The sequence below is a fragment of the Melospiza melodia genome, unplaced genomic scaffold (genome assembly GCF_035770615.1).
Source record: "Melospiza melodia melodia isolate bMelMel2 unplaced genomic scaffold, bMelMel2.pri scaffold_248, whole genome shotgun sequence".
In the NCBI taxonomy this organism is placed as follows: Eukaryota; Metazoa; Chordata; class Aves; order Passeriformes; family Passerellidae; genus Melospiza; species Melospiza melodia.
The window spans coordinates 70,849-93,682 of record NW_026948573.1 but is presented as its reverse complement, the minus strand read 5'-3'; the positions used below and the strand labels follow the sequence as shown (position 1 = coordinate 93,682).

The window sequence follows — 22,834 nt, the reverse complement described above, 5'->3', positions numbered from 1 at the left end:
AAAGCCCCAAACCTGGGACAAAAACCCCCAAACCCAGGACAAAATTTCCAAACCTGGGATAAAAACCCCAAAGGCAGGATAAAAACCCCAAACCCAGGATAAAAACCCCAAATTCAGGAGAAAACCCCCAAACACAGGATTAAAACCCCAAACCCAGGATAAAAACCCCAAATTCAGGAGAAAAGCCCCAAACACAGGAGAAAAACCTCAACCCTGGGCTAAAACCCTAGCCACAGGATAAAAACCCCAAACCCAGGATAAAAACTCCAAACTCAGGACAAAAGCCCCAAACACAGGATTAAAGCCCCAAACACAGGATAAAAACCACCAACCCTGGGATAAAACCCCCAAACCCGGGACAAAAATCCCAAACCCAAATGGGATAAAAGCCCCAAAGCCAGGACAGAAACCCTCGGCAGGTTCTGCTCGTTCCTGGCCCAGCTCCCGCAGTTTTATTCCAGAGGGTCCCAGAGCGGCAGGAATGGGGCCAGAACCAGAGATAAAACCAGAGATAAAACCCAAGATAAAATCAGGGATAAACCAGAGATAAAACCAGAGATAAAACCCAGAGATAAAATCAGGGATAAAACCAGAGATAAAAACAGAGATAAAACCCAAGATAAAACCAGAGATAAACCAGAGATAAAATCAGGGATAAAACCAGAGATAAAACCAGAGATAAACCAGAGATAAAATCAGGGATAAACCAGAGATAAACCAGAGATAAAACCAGAGATAAAACCCAAGATAAAACCAGGGATAAACCAGAGATAAACCAGAGATAAAAACAGGGATAAAACCAGAGATAAACCAGAGATAAAATCAGGGATAAAACCAGAGATAAACCAGAGATAAAATCAGGGATTAAACCAGAGATAAACCAGAGATAAAATCAGGGATTAAACCAGAGATAAACCAGAGATAAAATCAGGGATAAAACCAGAGATAAAATCAGGGATAAAACCAGAGATAAACCAGAGATAAAATCAGGGATAAAACCAGAGATAAACCAGAGATAAAATCAGGGATTAAACCAGAGATAAACCAGAGATAAAATCAGGGATAAAATCAAAGATAAACCAGAGATAAAACCAGAGATAAAATCAGGGATAAAACCAGAGATAAAACCCAAGATAAAATCAGAGATAAAACCAGAGATAAAATCAGGGATAAAACCAGAGATAAACCAGAGATAAAATCAGGGATAAAATCAGGGATAAACCAGAGATAAACCAGAGATAAACCAGAGATAAACCAGAGATAAACCAGAGATAAAACCAGAGATAAACCCGAGATAAAACCAGAACTGTGGGGTCTGGGCAGAGCTTTTGGGGTCTGCAGCACCACCAGGAGACCCCGAGCAGGAACAAAATCAGCTGGGACAGAAACATTGCCCGAAAAGCACCCAGCAAATAAATCCAGGTTAGAGCTCATCTCAGTTCAGGTCTCAGCTTCAGTTTCGATCTCATTTTTAGTTCAGGTCTCATTTTTTATTTCCAGTTCAGATTTTATTTTCGGTTTAGATCTCATTTTTAGTTTAGGTCTCATTTCCAATTTAGATCTCAATTTTATTTTAGATTTGATTTTCAGCTTAGATTTTTTTCAGTCTAGATCTCATTTTTATTTTAGATCTCATTTCCAGCTTAGTTCTAATTTTCACTTCAGACCTCATTCCTATTTTAGACTTAATTTTCAGTTTAGATTTATTTTCCATTTCCAGTTTAGATCTCGTTTGAGTTTAGATCTCAATTTCAGTTTAGATTTCATTTTGAGTTTCGATTTCATTTTCAGTTTAAATCTAAACTTTATTTTTTGATCTCTTTTCCAGTTTAGATCTCATTTTACACTTTAGGTCTCATTTCCAGTTTAGATTTAAATTCCAGTTTAGATTCATTTTCCAGTTCAGTTTCACTCCCAGTTTAATCCCCTTTTCCCATCCCAGTCCCTCCCAGTTTAACGTTCCCATCCCATCGTGCGGGATGCTCCGAGCCGGTTTTAGCTTAAACTCGGTGTCCGAGCTGGTTTTAGTTTAAATTCAGGGTCCGTGCCTGTCCGAGATAGTTTGAGCTTAAACTCGGTGTCCGCGCCTGTGGGAGCCGGTTTTACTTTAAGCTCAGTGTCCGAGCTGGTTTTAGCTTAAACTCAGCGTCCATCCGAGCCGGTTTTAGCTTAAACTCGGGGTCCGTGCTTGTTCGAGCTGGTTTTAGTCTAAATTCTGTGTCCGAGCCGGTTTTAGCTTAAGCTCAGTGTCCGTGCCTGTCCGAGATGGGTTTAGCTTAAGCTCGGTGTCCGTGCCGGTTTTAGTTTAGGCTCGTTCCCCGAGCCGGTTTTAGTTGAAACTCTGTGTCCGTGCTGGTTTTAGTTTAAACTCGGTGTCCGAGCCGGTTTTAGCTTAAACTCAGTGTCCGTGCTTGTCAGAGCTGGTTTTAATTTAAGCTCGGTGTCTGTGCCTGTCTGAGCCGGTTTTAGCTTAAACTCAGTGTCCGAGCTGGGTTTAGTTTAAACTCTGTGTCCGTGCCGGGTTTAGTTCAGACTTGGTGTTGGGGCCTGTCCGAGCTGGTTTTAGTTTAAGCTCGTTCCATGAGCTGGTTTTAGTTTGAGCTCGGTGTCGGAGCCGGTTTTAGTTTAAACTCTCTGTCCGTGCCGGTTTTAGTTTAAACTCGGTGTCCGTGCCTGTCCGAGCTGATTTTAGTTTCAACTCTGTGTCCGTGCCGGTTTTAGCTTAAACTCGGCCTCCGAGCTGGTTTTAGCTTAAGCTCGGTGTCCGTGCCTGTCCGAGATGGGTTTAGTTTAAACTCAGTGTCCGTGCTTGTCCGAGCTGGTTTTAGTTTAAGCTCGGTATCTGTGCCTGTCCGAGCTGGTTTTAGCTTAAGCTTGCTGTCCGTGCCTGTCCATGCTGGTTTTAGTTTAAGCTCGGTGTCCGAGCCGGTTTTAGCTTAAGCCCGGTCCATGCTGGATTCCAGCGGCCCCGCGGGTTCGGTGCCCTCGGGGGGTCACAAAAGGATTTTTATTTTTTTTCCTGAGGTGAATAAAGGGATTTTTGTTGCCGCCAGCGGATGAGAGCAGGGATGGGAACATTTTGCAACATTTTCCCTCCGTCCTTCCCTCGGCAATCCGGGATCCTCGGGGGCTGCCCGGCCCTGGCACAAGAACGGAGCTGGAGATAGAGGAAAAGTTACTTTTCTGAAAAGTTCTTGTCCTGAAAGCGCCGATCCCACAGGCGCGGCTCGGCCTCCAGCGCGCAGAAATTCTGATAGCGAGGGAAGAATTCCCAGCTCCGAGCTCGGCGTCCTCCACTCCCTGCCCTCCCTTCCCCGCAGTTTTGCCACGGAATTTTCGCCTCCTCTGCCTGGGAGCTCGGAGGATTCAGCAGATGAAAGAGAAATCCCAAAAATTCCTGTGGAAAAGGGGAAAACCCGGGCAGTTCCTTCCCCTCCTTTGCTGGCTGCTCCAGGAGGGAATTTTCATTTTCATGGGAAGAGCAGGAACGCTCCTGGAGCTTCCCACAGGGAAGAAACCTGGGTGGATTTTAATTGCAGGAGATGAAATCTGCTCCAGCAGAGTTAGTCCAGCTGAGAAAATGCATTTCCAGCTGAGAAAATCCATTAAAATTCATTCAAGGAAGTATTCAGAAAATATTTAAGGAAATATTCCTGAATGTCCAATGTTAAGGATGTTTTCCATCTACAAAAGGAAGCGATAAAGGAAATCTCCTTTCCTCGTGGAATCGATGAGATTTTAAGTATAATTAATTTTTGAAATTTGGAATTTTTGCTGTTCTCTGAGTGCAAACGGGAAATTTCCCCCTAAAAACGACTTGTGGTGCCCCAGCGCTGGGATTTGGGCAGGTCCGTGGAATCCCGGGGTGATTTGGGGCTGGAAAGCCACAAGTGCCACCCCGAAATTGCATTTTCAGCGGGGATCCGCTGCTCTGCAGGTGCCGGAGCGCTCGCAGGGCCAACACCCGGATATGCAAAGCTCGTCTGTCATTGTCCCATTGTCCCATTGTCCCCGCCAGGGTGGCACCCGGGGCACCTCCGGCTGGGGAAGGGATTTGGGCACCTCCAGGGGCACGGACGGGGCAGCCGCGGGTGCCCTGGCAATTCCCAGAGCGCTGCAATCAAACTGAATTAATTGCTGAATTAAACGCAATTAAAATTTCTTTGGTTATTTCAGTGTCGGCGGTTTGTGCTGGGACTGAAAATCCCACCCCCTAATCCGATCTAGGAAGGGCAACACAGAGTTAGAACACCCCAAATTTAGGGGAAAAAAAAAAAATTACATTTTCCACCTAAAAATGCAGTTTTTTACCGGGAGGGGCTCCAAGCTCCATCCAGGGCAGATTTGGGCACTTCCAGGGATGGAGTGGCCACGGATTCCCTGGCAATTCCCAGAGTGTTGCAATCAAACACTGAATTAATTAACTGATATGAAAATTTTGGGCTTTTTTTGGGTTATTTCAGCGTTAGTGAGGAGCAAACTTTGAGCTGCCACTACTGCCAATCCTTCTGCTCTGAATTTGAGGAAAAACTGGATATTTTCCTCACAAAAAAGCCAGGAGGTGCTCCAAGAATTCCCCAGGGCAGGTAGGGCCAGGTGCCCTCAGCTCCAGCCTGGATTTGGGCACTTCCAGGGATGGGTTGCCCTGGGAATTCCCAGAGCCCTGCAATGAAGATTTTGGGCTCTTTTTCACTTATTTCAGCATTAGTGATGAGACAATTTCATGCTGCCACTGCAAAACACCGCGACTGCAATCCCTCCCTTCTGGATTAATGAAAAAACAAATCTTTTCCACCCAAAAAAGCCATTTCTACGCAGAAGTGCTACAGGAAAGGACATAGTAGAGTCAGGGCAGGTTGGGCCAGGCGCCCTCAGCTCCAGCCTGGATTTGGGAACCTCCAGGGATGGAGCAGCCACGGATTCCCTGGGAGTTCCCAGTGTTGCAATCAAACACTGATATAAAAGTTTCTTTGATTATTTCAGTGTTAGTGATGCGACAATTTCACACTGCCACTACAGAACGCTGTCACTGCAATCCTTCCCCTCTGGGTTCATGGAAAACCAGACCCTTCCCACCTACAAAAGCCATTTCTACCAGGAGGGGCTCCAGGAGTTGATGCAGTACAGGCAGGGCAGGTAGGGCCAGGTGCCCTCAGCTCCAGCCTGGATTTGGGCACTTCCAGGGATGGAGCAGCCATGGATTCCCTGGGAATTCCCAGAGCATTGCAATCAAACACTGAATTAACTGATATTAACATTTTGGGCTGGTTTTGGTTATTTCAGTGTTAGTGACCAGAGAGGTTTCAGTGCTGCCACTGAAAATCCCACTCCTAACCTGCTCTAGGAAGGGCAACACAGAGTTAAAACATGCCAAATTTAGGGAGAAAATTATATTTTCCACCTAAAAAAGCCATTTCTACCAGGAGTAACTGATGTAGTAGAATCAGGGCAGGAAGGGCCAGGTGCCCTCAGCTCCAGCCTGGATTTGGGCACTTCCAGGGATGGGTTGCCCTGGGAATTCCCAGAGCACTGCAATGAAAATTTTGGGCTCTTTTCCAATTATTTCAGTGTCAGTGATGAGACAATTTCATGCTGCCACTGCAAAACACCGTGACTGCAATCCCTCCCTTCTGGATTAATGAAAAAACAGATCTTTTCCACCCAAAAAAGCCATTTCTACGCAGAGGTGCTACAGGAAAGGGCATAGTAGAGTCAGGGCAGGTTGGGCCAGGCACCCTCAGCTCCAGCCTGGATTTGGGCACCTCCAGGGATGGAGCAGCCACGGATTCCCTGGGAATTCCCAGAGCATTGCAATCAAACACTGAATTAACTGATATTAACATTTTGGGCTGTTTCTTTGGTTATTTCAGCGTTAGTGATGAGACAATTTCACGTTGCCACTACGGAACATTGCCCCTGCAATAACTTCCTTCTGGATTTATGAAAAACCACCTACAGAAGCCATTTCTACCAGGAGGAGCTCCAGGAGTTGACGTAGTACAGGCAGGGCAGGTAGGGCCAGGTCCCCGGAGCTCCAAATCTCATCCAGCCTGGATTTGGGCGCTTCCAGGGATGGCTTGCCGTGGGAATTCCCAGAGCCCTGCAATGAAGATTTTGGGCTCTTTTTCACTTATTTCAGTGTTAGTGATGAGACAATTTCACGCTGCCACTGCAAAACCCTGCGACTGCAATCCCTCCCTTCTGGAGTAATGAAAAAACAGATCTTTTCCACCCAAAAAAGCCATTTCTACCCAGAGGTGCTACAGAAAAGGGCATAGTAGAGTCAGGGCAGGTTGGGCCAGGCACCCTCAGCTCCAGCCTGGATTTGGGCACCTCCAGGGATGGAGCAGCCACGGATTCCCTGGCAATTCCCAGGGCACTGCAATCAAACACTGATATAAAAGTTTCTTTGGTTATTCCAGTGTTAGTGATGAGACAATTTCACGCTGCCACTACTGAACGCTGTCACTGCAATCCTTCCTCTCTGGGTTCATGGAAACCAGACCTTTCCCACCTTCAAAAGCCATTTCTACCAGGAGGGGCTCCAGGAATTGATGCAGTACAGGCAGGGCAGGTAAGGCCAGGTGCCCTCAGCTCCAGCCTGGATTTGGGCACTTCCAGGGATGGAGCAGCCATGGATTCCCTGGGAATTCCCAGAGCGTTGCAATCAAACACTGAATTAATTGATATTAACATTTTGGGCTGGTTTTGGTTATTTCAGTGTTAGTGACCAGAGAGGTTTCAGTGCTGCCACTGAAAATCCCACCTCTAACCTGCTCTAGGAAGGGCAACACAGAGTTAAAACACGCCAAATTTAGGGAGAAAATTATATTTTCCACCTAAAAAAGCCATTTCTACCAGGAGTAACTGATGTAGTAGAATCAGGGCAAGTAGGGCCAGGTGCCCTCAGCTCCAGCCTGGATTTGGGCACTTCCAGGCATGGGTTGCCCTGGGAATTCCCAGAGCACTGCAATGAAGATTTTGGGCTCTTTTTCACTTATTTCAGTGTTAGTGATGAGACAATTTTATGCTGCCACTACAAAACACCGCAACTGCAATCCCTCCCTTCTGGATTAATGAAAAAACAGATCTTTTCCACCCAAAAAAGCCATTTCTACCCAGAGGTGCTACAGGAAAGGGCATAGTAGAGTCAGGGCAGGTTGGGCCAGGCGCCCTCAGCTCCAGCCTGGATTTGGGAACCTCCAGGGATGGAGCAGCCACGGATTCCCTGGGAATTCCCAGGGCACTGCAATCAAACACTGATATAAAAGTTTCTTTGGTTATTCCAGTGTTAGTGATGAGACAATTTCACGCTGCCACTACTGAACGCTGTCACTGCAATCCTTCCTCTCTGGGTTCATGGAAAACCAGACCCTTCCCACCTACAAAAGCCATTTCTACCACGAGGGGCTCCAGGAATTGATGTAGTAGAATCAGGGCAGGTAGGGCCAGGTGCCCTCAGCTCCAGCCTGGATTTGGGCGCTTCCAGGGATGGGTTGCCCTGGGAATTCCCAGAGCACTGCAATTAAAATTTTGGGCTCTTTTTCACTTATTTCAGTGTTAGTGATGAGACATTTTCACGCTGCCACTACAAAACGTTGTCACTGCAATCCTTCCTCTCTGGATTTATGGAAAACCAGACCTTTCCCACCTTCAAAAGCCATTTCTACCAGGAGGGGCTCTAGGAATTGATGCAGTACAGGCAGGGCAGGTAAGGCCAGGCGCCCCTGAGCTCCAAACCTCATCCAGCCTGGATTTGGGCACTTCCAGGGATGGGTTGCCCTGGGAATTCCCAGAGCACTGCAATGAAGATTTTGGGCTCTTTCTCAATTATTTCAGTGTTAGTGATGCGACAATTTCACGCTGCCACTACAAAACGCTGTCACTGCAATCCTTCCTCTCTGGGTTCATGGAAAACCAGACCTTTCCCACCTTCAAAAGCCATTTCTACCAGGAGGGGCTCCAGGAGTTGACGTAGTAGAGGCAGGGCAGGTAGGGCCAGGCGCCCCTGAGCGCCAGCAGCGACATTCCCGGGAATTCTGGCGCTTCCTGGCGCGAGTCCGAGCGGCTCATCCCGGCCACCAGCTGTTTCCTCTTGGTCTTGTACCTCCTGTTCTGGAACCAGATCTTCACCTGGGTCTCGGTGAGCTGCAGGTGCCGGGCCAGGTGCGCTCTCTCGGGGGCCGACAGGTATTTCTGGTGGCTGAATTTGCGCTCCAGCTCGATCACCTGGCTGTGCGAGAAGGCGGCGCGGGAGCGTTTGCCCGGCCTGGGGGGCGCTGGGGCCGCGGAGGGGCCGCGCTCGGGCAGGAACGGCCCCGGCGGCGCTTCTGGAAGGGAAAAATGGGAAAAAAACGCTTGGAAAAATCCCCATTGGGGAAAGATTCCCACTGGGATAAAAATTCCCACTGGGACAAAAATTCCCACTGGGACACAAAGTCTCTCTTGGATAAAATTCCCACTTGGACAAAAATTCCCACTGGGATAAAATTTCCCACTTGGATAAAAATTCCCACTTGGATAAAAATTCCCACTTGGATAAAACTGGGATAAAAATTCCCACTTGGACAAAAATTCCCACTGGGATAAAAATTCCCACTTGGACACAAATTCCCACTTGGACACAAATTCCCACTGGGACACAAATTCTCTCTTGGATAAAATTCCCACTTGGATAAAAATTCCCACTGGGACAAAAATTCTCTCTTGGATAAAATTCCCACTTGGATAAAAATTCCCACTTGGACAAAAATTCCCACTGGGATAAAAATTCCCACTTGGACACAAAGTCTCTCTTGGATAAAATTCCCACTTGGACACAAATTCCCTCTTGGATAAAATTCCCTCTTGGATAAAATTCCCACTTGGATAAAAATTCCCACTTGGACACAAATTCCCACTTGGACACAAATCCTCGCTTGGATAAAAATCCCACCTGGATAAAAAATTCCTATTTGGGCAAAATTCACCCCTGGACGAAAATCTCCACTTGTACAAAAAATCACACCTGACAAAAATCCCCACTTGGACACAAATTCCCACCTGGACAAAAAATTCTCACTTGGACTAAAGTTCCCACCTGGATAAAAATCCCCACTTGGACAAAAATTCCTACTTGGACAAAATTCACAACTGGAAAAAAATCCTCACCTGGACAAAATATTCCTGCTTGGACACAAATCTCCACTTGGACACAAATTCCCACTGGGAGAGAAATTCCCACCTGGGATAGGATTGGACATCTGGACAAAAATTCCCAGTTGGATATAAATTTCCACTTGGACAAAAATTCCCACTTAGACAAAAATTCTCACTTGGACAAGAATTCCCATGAGGAAAAATCCCACCTGGATGAAAATCCCCACTTGTCCAAATATTCCCACCTGACAAAAATCCCCACTTGGACACAAATTCCTGCCTGGACACAAAATCTCACCTGGGTAAAAATTCCCACTTGTCCAAAATATTCCCATTCAGAAAAAAAAGTTCCCACTTGGATAAAAAAAACCCACCTGAAAAAAAATTCCCACTTGGGCAAAAATCCCAACTTGCACAAAAATTCCCACTAGGATAAAAATTCCCACCTGGACACAAATTCCCATTGGGACAGAAATTCCCACCTGGGATAGGATAGGATAGGACATCTGGACAAAAATTCCCACTTGGACAAAAATTCCCACTTGGACACAAATTCTCTCTTGGATGAAAGTTCCCTCTTGGACAAAAATCCTCGCTTGGATAAAAATCCCACCTGGACAAAAAATTCCTACTTGGGCAAAATTCACACCCGGACGAAAATCTCCACTTGTCCAAAAATTCCCACCTGACAAAAATCCCCACTTGGACACAAATTCCCACCTGGACACAAATTCTCACTTGGGTAAAAATTCCCACCTGGACAAAATATTCCCATTCAGGAAAAAGTTCCCACTTGGATAAAAAAACCCCACCTGAAAAAAATTCCCACTTGGGCAAAAATCCCAACTTGCACAAAAATTCCCACCAGGATAAAAATTCCCACCTGGACAAAAACATCCCCACCTGGACAAAATGTTCCCGCTTGGACACAAATCTCCACTTGGACAAAATATTCTCACTTGGACACAAATTCCCACCTGGACAAAAATTCCCACTGGGAGAGAAATTCCCACTTAGGATAGGATATGATAGGACAGGACAGGACATCTGGACAAAAATTCCCACTTGGACACAAAGCCCCACCTGGACAGAAATTCCCCCTTGTTCATAAATTTCGGCTTGGATGAAAGTTCCCTCTTGGACAAAATCCCCGCTTGGATAAAAATCCCCACTTGGACAAAAGTTTCCACCTGGACAAAAATTTCCACTTGGACACAAACCCCCACTTGGACAAAATTCCCCTCCTGGACAAAAGTTCTCACTTGGACAAAAATTCCCATGCGGAAAAATCCCACCTGGATGAAAATCCCCACTTGGACACAAAATCTCACCTGGGTAAAAATTCCCACCTGGATAAAATATTCCCATTCAGAAAAAAGTTCCCACTTGAAAAAAAGTTTCCACTTGGACACAATCCCCACTTGGACAAAAATTCCCACTAGGAAAAAAGTTGCCAATTGGACAAAAGTTCTCACCTGGACAAAAGTTCCCACTCGGATAAAAATTCCACTTGGACAAAAATTCCCACTGGGAGAGAAATTCCCACCTGGGGTGGGATAGGATGGGACATCTGGACAAAAAATCCCAGTTGGATATAAATTTCCACTTGGACAAAAATTCCCACTTAGACAAAAATTCTCACTTGGACAAGAATTCCCATGTGGAAAAATCCCACCTGGATGAAAATCCCCACTTGGACACAAATTCCCACCTGACAAAAATCCCCACTTGGACACAAATTCCTGCCTGGACACAAAATCTCACCTGGGTAAAAATTCCCACCTGGACAAAATATTCCCATTCAGAAAAAAGTTCCCACTTGGAAAAAAGTTTCCACTTGGACACAATCCCCACTTGGAGAAAAATTCCCACTAGGAAAAAAGTTGCCAATTGGACAAAAGTTCTCACCTGGACAAAAGTTCCCACTCGGATAAAAATTCCACTTGGACAAAAATTCCCACTGGGAGAGAAATTCCCACCTGGGGTGGGATAGGATGGGACATCTGGACAAAAATTCCCAGTTGGATATAAATTTCCACTTGGATAAAAATTCCCACTTAGACAAAAATTCTCACTTGGACAAGAATCCCCTCTTGGACACAGATCCCCACTTGGACAAAAATCCCCACCTGGATGAAAATTCCCATTCAGTAAAAAAATTCCCACTTGGGTAAAAATTTCCACTTGGAAAAAAATTCCCAACCGGGTAAAAATCCTGACTTGGATAAAAATCCCCACTTGGACACAAATTCCCACTTGGACACAAATTCCCATTCGGAAATAAGTTCCCACTTGGAAAAAAAAAATCCCAATTGGACAAAAATTCCCACGTGGATAAGATTTTCCCACTTGGACACAATATTCTCACTTGGACAAAAATTTCCACCTGGACAAAAATTCCCACTTGGAAAAAAGTTCCCACTTGGATAAATATCCCCACCTGAAAAAAATTCCCACTTGGACAAAAGTTCACACCTGGACAAAAATCCCATTTGGAAAAATCCCACTTGGACAAAAATTCACACCTGGACAAAAATTCCCATTCAGGAAAAATCCCACTTGGACAAAAATCCCCACTTGGACACAAATCCCCACCTGGTCAGAAACTCCCACTTGGATAAAAATCCCCACTTGGACAAAAAATCCCACCAGGAAACAAAATCCCCACTTGGAAACAAAATCCCACCAAAATCACCTGGATTTCCTCCTTACAGAGAGGAAAAAAATTCCTATTTTTTATTCCTATTTTCCATATTTCCTTTGTTTTAATTTAATGGTGCGAGAGTCATACAGGGGAGTTTTTTCTTCCTAAATCACAGGTTTTAATTAATAACTTCCAGAATTCTCTAGGAACAGGGGTCCAAGGGGTGCGTGGAAATAGGGATAGGGTAGAATAAAATCCCCAAAAAGGGATATTTTCCAGTGCTGGAATAGGAATAGCAAACAGGGATAGGAGTAATATCCCCCGATAAAAGAGGTGAGGATGGAATAATATCCTCAAATTAAATGGGATAGGACAGAATGGAATACAATCCCCAGGGTTAGGAACAGGGAACAAATTCCTGCCATACATTCCATCCCATAACTCCAAGGCAATGCCAAGAGGTTTTAGGGCAGTTTTAACCCTTTACGTCTCAAACTTCACACCTGGCCTTGGGTCTCCAACAAATTCCCAATGGATCACCAGATTCAAAGGTGCTGAGCTCCAGGGAAGTCTCACCCACAACAGCTAAAACCCCTCAGATAAATTTATTTCCGGAGTTAATCCCTTTTCGAGCATTATCCAAATGGAAATCAGCCAATTCTTTTGGCTTTTGGCCATTTCTCCATTTATTTTCTTAAGGTGTGAACAGAAGCTCGAGAAAAAACCCAAGGGATTGAATTCCCGATTTGTGAATCCTGGTTGTCCCTGGAATCCCAGAGCTTTTATGTAGGAATTCCTGTTAACAGAATTGGGCTGCAAAGCCAAAATTCCCCTGGCAGGGCTGTCAGAGCCGGAGCTGGAGAATTCCAAAGGGATTTGGGGCTGTTTGGGCAGGGAAAGGCTGAGCCCCCTCTCCAAAAATCTTGTCCCCAAATTCCTGTGTCCCACTGGGGTTTTGGGACGCTGCTTCTCCCCCTCTGGGCAGCCCCTTCCCAAGGTGCCTTTTCTGGGATCTGATTAAAGGGAATTTTTTTTCCCCAAGCTTTTGTAGAAGTGCATCAAACTGGGTTTAGAAGCAAGGTTTTAGGCAGATTCTGAGCTTGGAGCCCTTTGGGGCACTGGGGAAAGGTTCTCACTCAGTCTCTGAATTCCTTATTCTCCTCTGCTCCAGCTCAGACATTCCCAGAGTTTAATCCAAGAGTGGCTCCAGCAGCTGGGTCTGGATCCTGATCCATTCCTGATCCGTGCTCAGACACCCCTGATCCATCCCTGATCAATCCCTGATCCATCCCTGATCAATCCCTGATCCATTCCTGATCAATCCCTGATTCATCTCTGATCCATTCCTGATTCATCCCCGATTCATTCCCTGATTCAACAAGCACAGCCACGACTCCCCTGATCCATTCCTGATCCATGCTCAGACATTCCTGATCAATCCCTGATCAATCCCTGATCAATCCCTGATCCAAGCACAGCCATTCCTGATCCATGCCCAATCCTCGACCCAAGCACAGACTCTCCTGATCCATTCCTGATCCATGCTCAGACACCCCTGATCCATTCCTGATCCATCCCTGATCAATCCCTGATCCAAGCAGAGCCATTCCTGATCCATGCCCAATCCATTCCCAACCCATTCCTTATCCCAGACTCAGACAATTCTTGATCAATTCCCAATCCATCCCCAATCGAAGCGCAGGCTGTCCTGATCCATTCCTTATCCCAGACTCAGACATTCCTGATCCAATCACGATCCTTTCCAAATCCACCCTGGAAGCACAGACTGTCCTGATCTATTCCTGATCCATTTGTGATCCATCCCTGATCCATTCCTGATCCATTTGTGATCCACCCCTGATCCAAGCACAGCCATCCCTGATCCATTCCCGATCCACTCCCGATCCACTCCCTGTCCCAAGCACAGCCATCCCTGATCCATTCCTGATCCATTCCAGATCAATTCCCAGTCCATTCCCTGTTCCAAGCACAGCCATTCCCGATCCATCCCAAATCCACTCCTGATCCATTCCCAATCCATTCCTGGTCCATCCCTGATCAATTCCCCGTCCCAAGCACAGCAGATGTCCCGATCCATTCCTGATTCATCCCCAGTCCACCCCTGATCCCTTCCTGATCCGTTTCTGATCCATCCCTGATCCACCCCTGATCCATTCCCGATCCATCCCTGATCCATTCCCTGATCCATCCCTGATCCATTCCCTGATCCATCCCTGATCCATCCCTGATCCATTCCCTGATCCATCCCTGATCCACCCCTGATCCATTCCTGATCCATTCCTGGTCCATTCCTGATCCACCCCTGATCCATTCCCTGATCCATCCCTGATCCACCCCTGATCCATTCCTGATCCATTCCTGGTCCACCCCTGATCCATTCCCTGATCCATTCCCTGATCCATTCCTGATCCATCCCCGATCCATTCCCGATCCACTCCCGATCCATTCCCGATCCATCCCCGATCCATTCCCGATCCACTCCCGATCCATTCCTGATCCACTCCCGATCCATTCCTGATCCATCCCTGATCCATTCCTGATCCACCCCTGATCCATTCCTGATCCATTCCCGATCCATTCCCTGATCCATTCCCGATCCATTCCCTGTCCCAAGCACAGCCATTCCCGATCCATTCCCAATCCATCCCCGCTCCATCCCCGATCAATTCCCGATCAATTCCCGATCCATCCCCACTCCATCCCCGATCGATTCCCGATCAATTCCCAATCCATTCCCTGTCCCAAGCACAGCCATCCCCGCTCCATCCCCGATCAATTCCCGATCAATTCCCGATCCATCCCCGATCGATTCCCGCTCCCTCCCGCCCCAGCACAGCCGTTCCCGTTCCCGTTCCCGTTCCGTTCCCGTTCCCCCGGCTTACCTGGCTCTGCTCCCCGCGCTGTCCCGGGGGCTGCGCTGGGCTGGGGTCGCTCGGGGGGCGCTCCCGTGGCCGCGCCGCTCCCCTCGCCGGCCGCTCCCCGCTCCTCGTTCCCGCTGCCCGGGGCTCGCTCGGGCTCCCGCAGGATGTCCTGGATGAGGAAGGAGCTGCGGGGCCGTGCGGGGCCGGGGCCGGGGGAGCCGCTCATGGCCGGGGGGGTGCGGGCCGAGCTCATGGCCGGGGGGGTGCGGGCCGAGCTCATGCCCGGGGCTCGCTGCGTCCCCGCCCGGCCCTGCCCGCATTTATCCGGCCCGGGCCAAACCCCCCGGGGCTGATTGGAGCGCCCGGCACGGTCCCGCCCTTGCCCGGGGCTCGGCTTTGGGGCGCTGCCTTCCCCATCCCGCGCCCGGAGTCCCTCCCGTGGATTTGGGGCGCCCCTCTGCGCCTCCTTCGCTCTCTCTGCTCACAAATCCCCCCCGGACCTGAAGACGAGCACCTGGATTTGGGGTCAAATGCGTCCAGGCTGGGATTTTTTGGAAGAGCATCCTTGGAGGAGGTTCTGCATCCATCACCCCAGTCCCGGCTCTGCTCCCCTCGCTCACGGGAGCTGTTTGGGAAAACGCTCCCACGAGCGTTTCCACCCCTGAGCTCTTCGGGAAAACGCTGCTTCCAGGGGGAAAGCAGAGAAATAAACGGGTTTGGTGGTTTTAAATTTGTGATGGGAATGATTTCCATTCCTGAGCTCTTCAGGGAAATGCTGCTTCCAGGGGGAAAGCAGAGAAATAAGCGGTTGGGTGGTTTTTAAATTTATGTTGAGGGTTTTCCTCAAATGGGAATGATTTCCACCCCTGAGCTCTTTAGGAAAAATCTGCTTCCAGGGTAGAAGCAGAGAAATAAAAAGGTTGGGTGGTTTTTAAATTTGTGATGGGAATGATTTCCACCCCTGAGCTCTTTGGGAAAGCGCTGCTTCCACAGGGAAAAGCAGAGAAAGAAAAGGGTTGGGTGGTTTCAAAATTTATTTTGAGGGTTTTCCTCAAATGGGAATGATTTCCACCCCTGAGCTATTTGGGAAAGTGCTGCTTCCACAGGGAAAAGCAGAGAAAGAAAAGGGTTGGGTGGCTTTTAAATTTATTTTGAGGGTTTTCCTCAAATGGGAATGATTTCCACCCCTGAGCTCTTCGGGAAAAATCTGCTTCCAGGGGAGAGGCAGAGAAATAAAAGGGTTTGGCGCTTTTTAAATTTGTGATGGGAATGGTTTCCATTCCTGAGCTCTTCAGGGAAACTCTGCTTCCACAGGGAAAAGCATGGAAATAAAATGGTTGGGTGGTTTTAAAATTTATTTTGAGGGTTTTCCTCAAACGGGTATGATTTCCACCCCTGAGCTCTTTAGGAAAAATCTGCTTCCAGGGGAGAAGCAGAGAAAGAAAAGGGTTTGGTGGTTTTTAAATTTGTGATGGGAATGATTTCCATTCCTGAGCTCTTCGGGAAAACGCTGCTTCCACAGGGAAAAGCAGAGAAAGAAAAGGGTTTGGTGGTTTTTAAATTTGTGATGGGAATGATTTCCACCCCTGAGCTCTTTGGGAAAACGCTGCTTCCACAGGGAAAAGCACGGAAATAAAATGGTTGGGTGGTTTTAAAATTTATTTTGAGGGTTTTCCTCAAATGGGAATGATTTCTACCCCTGAGCTCTTCGGGAAAATGCTGCTTCCACGGGGAAAAGCAGAGAAATAAAAGGGTTAAGTGGGTTTTAAATTTATTCTGAGGGTTTTCCTCAAATCATTCCCTGATGGGAATGATTTCCACCCCTGAGCTATTTGGGAAAACTCTGCTTCCATGGGGAAAAGCACGGAAATAAAAGGGTTTGGTGGATTTTAAATTTGTTATGGGAATGGTTTCCACCCCTGAGCTCTTTGGGAAAACGCTGCTTCCACAGGGAAAAGCAGAGAAAGAAAAGGGTTGGGTGGGTTTTAAATTTTTTTTTGAGGGTTTTCCTCAAATGGGAATGATTTCCACCCCTGAGCTCTTCGGGAAAAATCTGCTTCCAGGGGAGAAGCAGAGAAAGAAAAGGGTTTGGTGGTTTTTAAATTTGTGATGGGAATGGTTTCCATTCCTGAGCTCTTCGGGGAAATGCTGCTTCCACAGGGAAAAGCACGGAAATAAAACGGTTGGGTGGTTTTAAATTTATTTTGAGGGTTTTCCTCAAATGGGAATGATTTCCACCTCTGAGCTCTTCGGGAAAATGCTGCTTCCACAGGGAAAAGCAGAGAAATAAAAGGATTGGGTGGTTTTAAAATTTATTTTGAGGGTTTTCCTCAAATGGGAATGATTTCCACCCCTGAGCTCTTTGGGAAAACGCTGCTTCCACGGGGAAAAGCAGAGAAATAAAAGGGTTAAGTGGGTTTTAAATTTATTCTGAGGGTTTTCCTCAAATCATTCCTTGATGGGAATGATTTCCACCCCTGAGCTATTTGGGAAAACTCTGCTTCCATGGGGAAAAGCACGGAAATAAAAGGGTTTGGTGGATTTTAAATTTGTTATGGGAATGGTTTCCACCCCTGAGCTCTTTGGGAAAACGCTGCTTCCACAGGGAAAAGCAGAGAAATAAAAGGGTTAAGTGGGTTTTAAATTTATTTTGTGGGTTTTCCTCAAATGCATCCCCTTTGATGAACTCCGAGCGTCTCGGGAAAACGGGGAAATGTCAAAGCTTTGCGAAGCTGCCTGGGGATGATTTAAAAGCCAGGGAGAGCAGCTCCAGAGGCAAATCCTGGCATGGAAAAGGCTGAAAGTTCAAGTCTGAACCTCAGACCAATCCCTCGGTTCATTTAAGAAGCCTCAACACCTTTAACAACAAAGTCTTGGCCACCCAAAAGGAGCAAAATCCAAGAAAAACACACAAAGGGAGCCGCCTGCTGGAGCAGATCCTGTCCTGAGGATCTGATTTATTTGCGGTTGTGGGAAAACAACCCCAGCAGCCTCGGGATCCCCCGGGATGTGGGAAAAAAAGGGAATAAAAACTCACCTGGTGCCATCCCAAGGCAAATCCATCTCCTGGGGATGCTCCTGAGCAGAATCCCCGAGAATTGCGGGCAGTTTCTATTTCAATAAATCTCTAAATACGAATTTATCAGTGACTCCTCCACCTCTGCTGTCTCCAGACCCCTTTTCCTGCTGGAATATCAGCCCTGACGCCTCCTTTAATTCCCAAAACCCATCCCCTTCAGCCCGGCCTGGTGTTTTTTTTTACCCTTAAAAAGGGAAACAAAAGATTTCCCTCAAATCCCCCTCGGGCTTTGTTGATTTTACAGGAGGTGTTTGGTTACAGCCGCCGGTTTGTGCAAACGTGCCCCAAACTTGGCTTTTCCAGCCCTTTTTTTTTCCTTCTGCAGCCTCTGGTTTGGGAATTATCCCCCCAAGCTTGGGGAAGCTCGGGGGCTGCAATGGCTGCGCCTGGGTTTGGGCAGAGAAAGGGAATTTTGGGCAGAATTATGGAGGAATTGGGAATATCCTGAGCTGGGAGGGACCCACGGGATCATCGATCCCAACAATCCCAGCCCGTCCCTGGGGGCTTTGCCCGGAGCTCTCGCCATTCCCAATTCCAGGCTTTTATTCCTGGGGGAAAAAAAAAGAAAATAATTCCTTCCTTATTTCTGCCTTTGTTTGGGGGAGATTCCTGGGATTTGTGGCTGGAGCTCCAAGGAAAATCCCGGTGTTGTTGGGGATTTCGGGTGAGCCCCGTGCGCTGCGAGCCCAGGGCTTCTCCCAGGGCAGGGAAAAGGGAATGCCCTGTGGAGTTGCATGGAAAAAGATCTTGTGGGATTCAGGGAAAAGGGAATTCCATGTGGGACTGCAGGGAAAATGGAATTCCCTGTGGAGTTGCATGGAAAAGGATCTTGTGGGATTCAGGGAAAAGGGAATTGCCTGTGGGACTGCAGGGAAAATGGAATTCCATGTGGAGTTGCAGGGAAAAGGGATTTTCCTGTGGGATTCAAGGGTGAGGAGAATTCCCTGTGGATTTACAGGGAAAAGGACCTCGTGGAACTGCAGGGGAAAGGGAATTCCATGTGGAATTGCAGGGAAAAGGGAATTTTCTGTAGAATTGCAGGGAAAAAGGGAATTTTCGTGGATCTGCAGGGAAAAAGATCTTGTGGAATTCAGGGAAAAGGAATTCCCTGTGGAACTGCAGGGGAAATGGAATTCCATGTGGAATCACAGGGGAAATGGAATTCCATGTGGAGTTGCAGGGGAAAGAGAATTCCCTATAGAGTTGAAGGGAAAAGGAATTCCCTGTAGAATTGAAGGGGAAAGGAATTTTCCTGTGGAATTGCGGGGAAAATTAATTCCCTGTGGAACTGCAGGGGAAAAGGGAATTTTCTATGGATCTGCAGGGAAAGGGAATTCCCTGTAGAATTGCAGGGGAAATTAATTCCCTGTGGAATGCAGGGAAAAGGGAATTTTTTATTACATATTATTAAGGTGTTACACGAATTCTGGATAAATTTCCTAATTTCAACCCCCTCCCCCCTTTTTCTATTTTTTAAAATTTTAAATTTTTTTTATTAAGCTGTTTGGTAAATTTAGTTGGTAAATTTAATATGAATTTTCCCTTGGTATTCATTGAGAACTCAATAAAATTCCCCCCTCCCTTTTAAATTTTTTTTATTATATTTTATTAAGGTGTTACACGAATTCTGGATAAAATTTCCTAATTTCCCCCCCCCCCTTTTCTATTGGTAAATTTAATATGAATTTTCCCTTGATATTTATTGAGAACTCAATAAAATTCCCCCCTCCCCTTTAAAAATTTTAAAATTATTTTTAGTTTTTATTAAGGTGTTACACGGATTCTAGATAAAATTTCCTATTTTTTCCCCCTCCCTTTTTTTTTTATTTTTAAATTTTTTTTTTATTAAGTGGTTTGGTAAATTTAGTTGGTAATTTTAATGTGAATTTTCCCTCGATATTTATTGAGAACTCGATAAAATTCCCCCCTCCCTTTTAAAATTTTTTTATTATATTTTATTAAGGTGTTACACGAATTCTGGATAAAATTTCCTAATTCCCCGCCCCCCCCCTTTTCTATTGGTAAATTTAGTTGGTAAATTTAATATTAATTTTCCCTTGATATTCATTGAGAACTAGATAAAAGTCCCCCTTCCCCTTTTAAAATTTTAAAATTGTTTTTATTTTTTATTAAGGTGTTACACGAATTCTAGATAAAATTTCCTATTTTTTCCCCCTCCTTTTTTTTTTTTTTTATTTTTAAATTTTTTTTTTATTAAGCGGTTTGGTAAATTCAGTTGGCAAATTTAATATTAATTTTCCCTTGATATTCATTGAGAACTCAATAAAATTCCCCCCTCCCTTTTAAAATTTTTTTATTATATTTTATTAAGGTGTTACACGAATTCTGGATAAAATTTCCTAATTTCCCCCCCCCTTTTCTATTTCTAATTTTTTTTATTAAGCGGTTTTATTAAGTTGGTAAATTTAATATTAATTTTCCTGTGATATTTATTGAGAACTCGATAAAATTCCCCCCTCCCTTTAAAAATTTTTAAATAAAAAAAAAATTATTAAGGTGTTAGACGAATTCTAGATAAAATTTCCTAATTTCCCCCCCCCCCTTTTTCCATTTTTAAAATTTTTTTTATTAAGCTGTTTGGTATATTTAGTTGGTAAATTTAATATGAATTTTCCGGTTTGGTAAATTTAATATGGATTTTCCTGTGAATTTTCATAAATTTAATATGAATTTTAATATGAATTTAATATTTATTGAGAACTCGATAAAATTCCCCCCTCCCCTTTTAAAATTTTAAAATGATTTTTATTTTTTATTAAGGCGTTACACGGATTCTAGATAAAATTTCCTAATTTTTCCCCCTCCCTTTTTTTTTTTTATTTTTAAAAATTTTTTTTTAAGGGGGGCACAGCACAGGTTCGACCCCAAATCCCCTTTCCCACATCCCGCTGTGCAATCCCTGCACCCGGTCCGGCAAAGGAAAATCCCACATTTCTCCCAATTTCGGCAAAACAAAACCCCCCGAAGGAGCTGGGAGCGGAGGAGAGAAAAAAATCCTTCAATGTGAGAGGAGACGCTGTTTTTGGGGGGATTTCTGATTTTTTTTTTAGGAATTTGTGCGGCAGAGGAGCGGCCGGGATCAGGTCCAGCTCCGGCCGGGATGCTCTGGGATCAGAATTTGGGATTTCCAGGGGGTGCTGGAAAGCTCTGGAAGGTGTGGAGGGGACAGAATCCTTCCCGGGTCCCCCTCCCAGGCTGCCCAGTGCTTTCCCCACCTGTTCAGGGAACGTGAGCAGAGGAAATTTTGGGATTTTGGGGATTTTTGGGGTTTTAGCTGCGGGGAGAAGCGGGACAGCCCCGATCCCTCTCGGCGATGCTCTGCGCTCCCGGTGTTGGAAAAGAAATGAAATTTAGCAAAATATTGAATTATAGTGAGTTGTGTGTGAACTGGTTTGTTAAAAAGTAGTTTTGTAGCCGTTGAGAGTGTGTTGGGTTTTGTGTGTAACCTAGCAGGCAGTCTTAGGGATTTAATAAATAATGAAACTAGTGCAGGAAAGTAAGAATGCTAACCTGTCTGGAGGCAGCATACAATGCTCTTAGAATAAGATAAGCAGAGGATTAATGATCTTGTGTGTGAACCAAGGAATGTATCACAAGGGGTCTGTGACCAGGCAAGGGGAACGGGGAACTGTTTCTTGGAGACTTTGTTGTGAAGCGCATGGATAAGAGGGAAGCACCCATACGTGAATTTGGGGGCTCGGACTTTGGGACGTGAGTCCCCCCAGTTCCCCGGGCCCTTAATAAAGCACCCACAAAACTTATCCGAGTTTTGTGTCATTTATCAATCGGGCAACACCGGGCCGGGCGTGTCCCCAGCGGGACCAACTCACGGAGCGCGACACGGGGGTGACATCGGGCAGGGAAAAAACCCCTGAAAATCCCAAATGCAGCCCCAACCCCAAGCTCCATCCACGCCCGGACCGTCCCGTTTCCCTGAGGGAGCTGCGGGGATGCGCGGGGGGATATGCGGAGGGCGCGCCGGGATGCCGGAAAACGGCCCCAAACAACCGTAAAAAAAAAACAACCCCCAAAAAAAAAACAACAAAAAAAACCTCCCAAAACAAAAACCCAAACCGAACCAACAACAACAAAAAAACCCAAAAAAACCCCAAAAAAACCCAAACCAAAACAAAACAAAACCAAAAAACCAACAAAAAACCAAAAAAATCCCAAAAACCAGGGGGTAAAAAACAGGGGAATAAAGGGAAAAGGGAGGATAAAGGGGAACGGGGTCCCCGGGCACTCACGCGGCCGCGGCTCGTCCTGCGCCGCTCGGGGATGGCCGGGAGCCTCCAGCTCGAGGATGTCCCGCACCGAGAAGGGCGTGGGCAGCATCTCCGGGCACGGCGGGGGGCACCGGGCACTGCCAGCCCCGCTCGGGGGCGCAGGAGGAGCAGGAGAAGGAGAGCAAGGAGAAGGATCAGGGGGAGCAGGGACAGTGCCGGGGGTCTCTCCGTGCCATCCGGGGGGCTCCGGCTGCCCCGAGGAAGGAGCAGCCCCTTCCCTTCCCTTCCCTTCCCTTCCCTTCCCTTCCCTTCCCTTCCCTTCCCTTCCCTTCCCTTCCCTTCCCTTCCCTTCCCTTCCCTTCCCTTCCCTTCCCTTCGTGTTTCCAAAACAAGGCAGCCGAGGGAGGGAGGGAGTGGGGCAGGGGGTGCCGGGCTCTGGGCTGAGCCGCAATCAAACAAATCGAGTCCATTTGAGCTCCATTAAGGTCACATTAGCGAGCGGCTGCGGCAGATAAGCGCTGATAAGGAGCGCGGACCACCAAGCTCCTGCGGGAGGGGAGGGGGACGCTGCCACAGGGACGTGGGACAGCCCCAGCTCCTCCCAGTTTGTCCCAGTTTGTCCCACCGGCAGAGCATGGACAGGGGTCAGGGTGCCTCCATGGAATCGGGTCTGGTGCCCCGTGGGACAGCGAGGGGGTCCCCAAAGGGCCGGGGGTGACGCTGCGCCTTATCCGAGCCCAGGGAGCGGCGATTGCAATTAAAATTCCAGCCGGGCCCGGGGCGGGTGTGCGCTGATAGCCCTGACAGAGCCCCCGCCCCAGGGAGAGCGGCCCCGAGGGGAGGG

At 46.8% G+C, this 22,834-nt stretch overlaps 1 protein-coding gene across 1 annotated transcript; it reads right to left on the bottom strand.

Moving 5' to 3' along the window:
* Window positions 1-7,947: 7,947 nt before the first annotated feature.
* On the bottom strand, window positions 7,948-22,099 carry LOC134433764 (homeobox protein Nkx-3.1-like). Its single transcript, XM_063182475.1, has 3 exons — window positions 22,012-22,099; window positions 14,686-15,141; window positions 7,948-8,330 (listed from the first exon to the last, which is right to left on the bottom strand). Exons 1-3 carry the CDS (start codon window positions 22,097-22,099, stop codon window positions 7,948-7,950), a joined length of 927 nt encoding a protein of 308 aa, XP_063038545.1.
* Window positions 22,100-22,834: the final 735 nt, after the last annotated feature.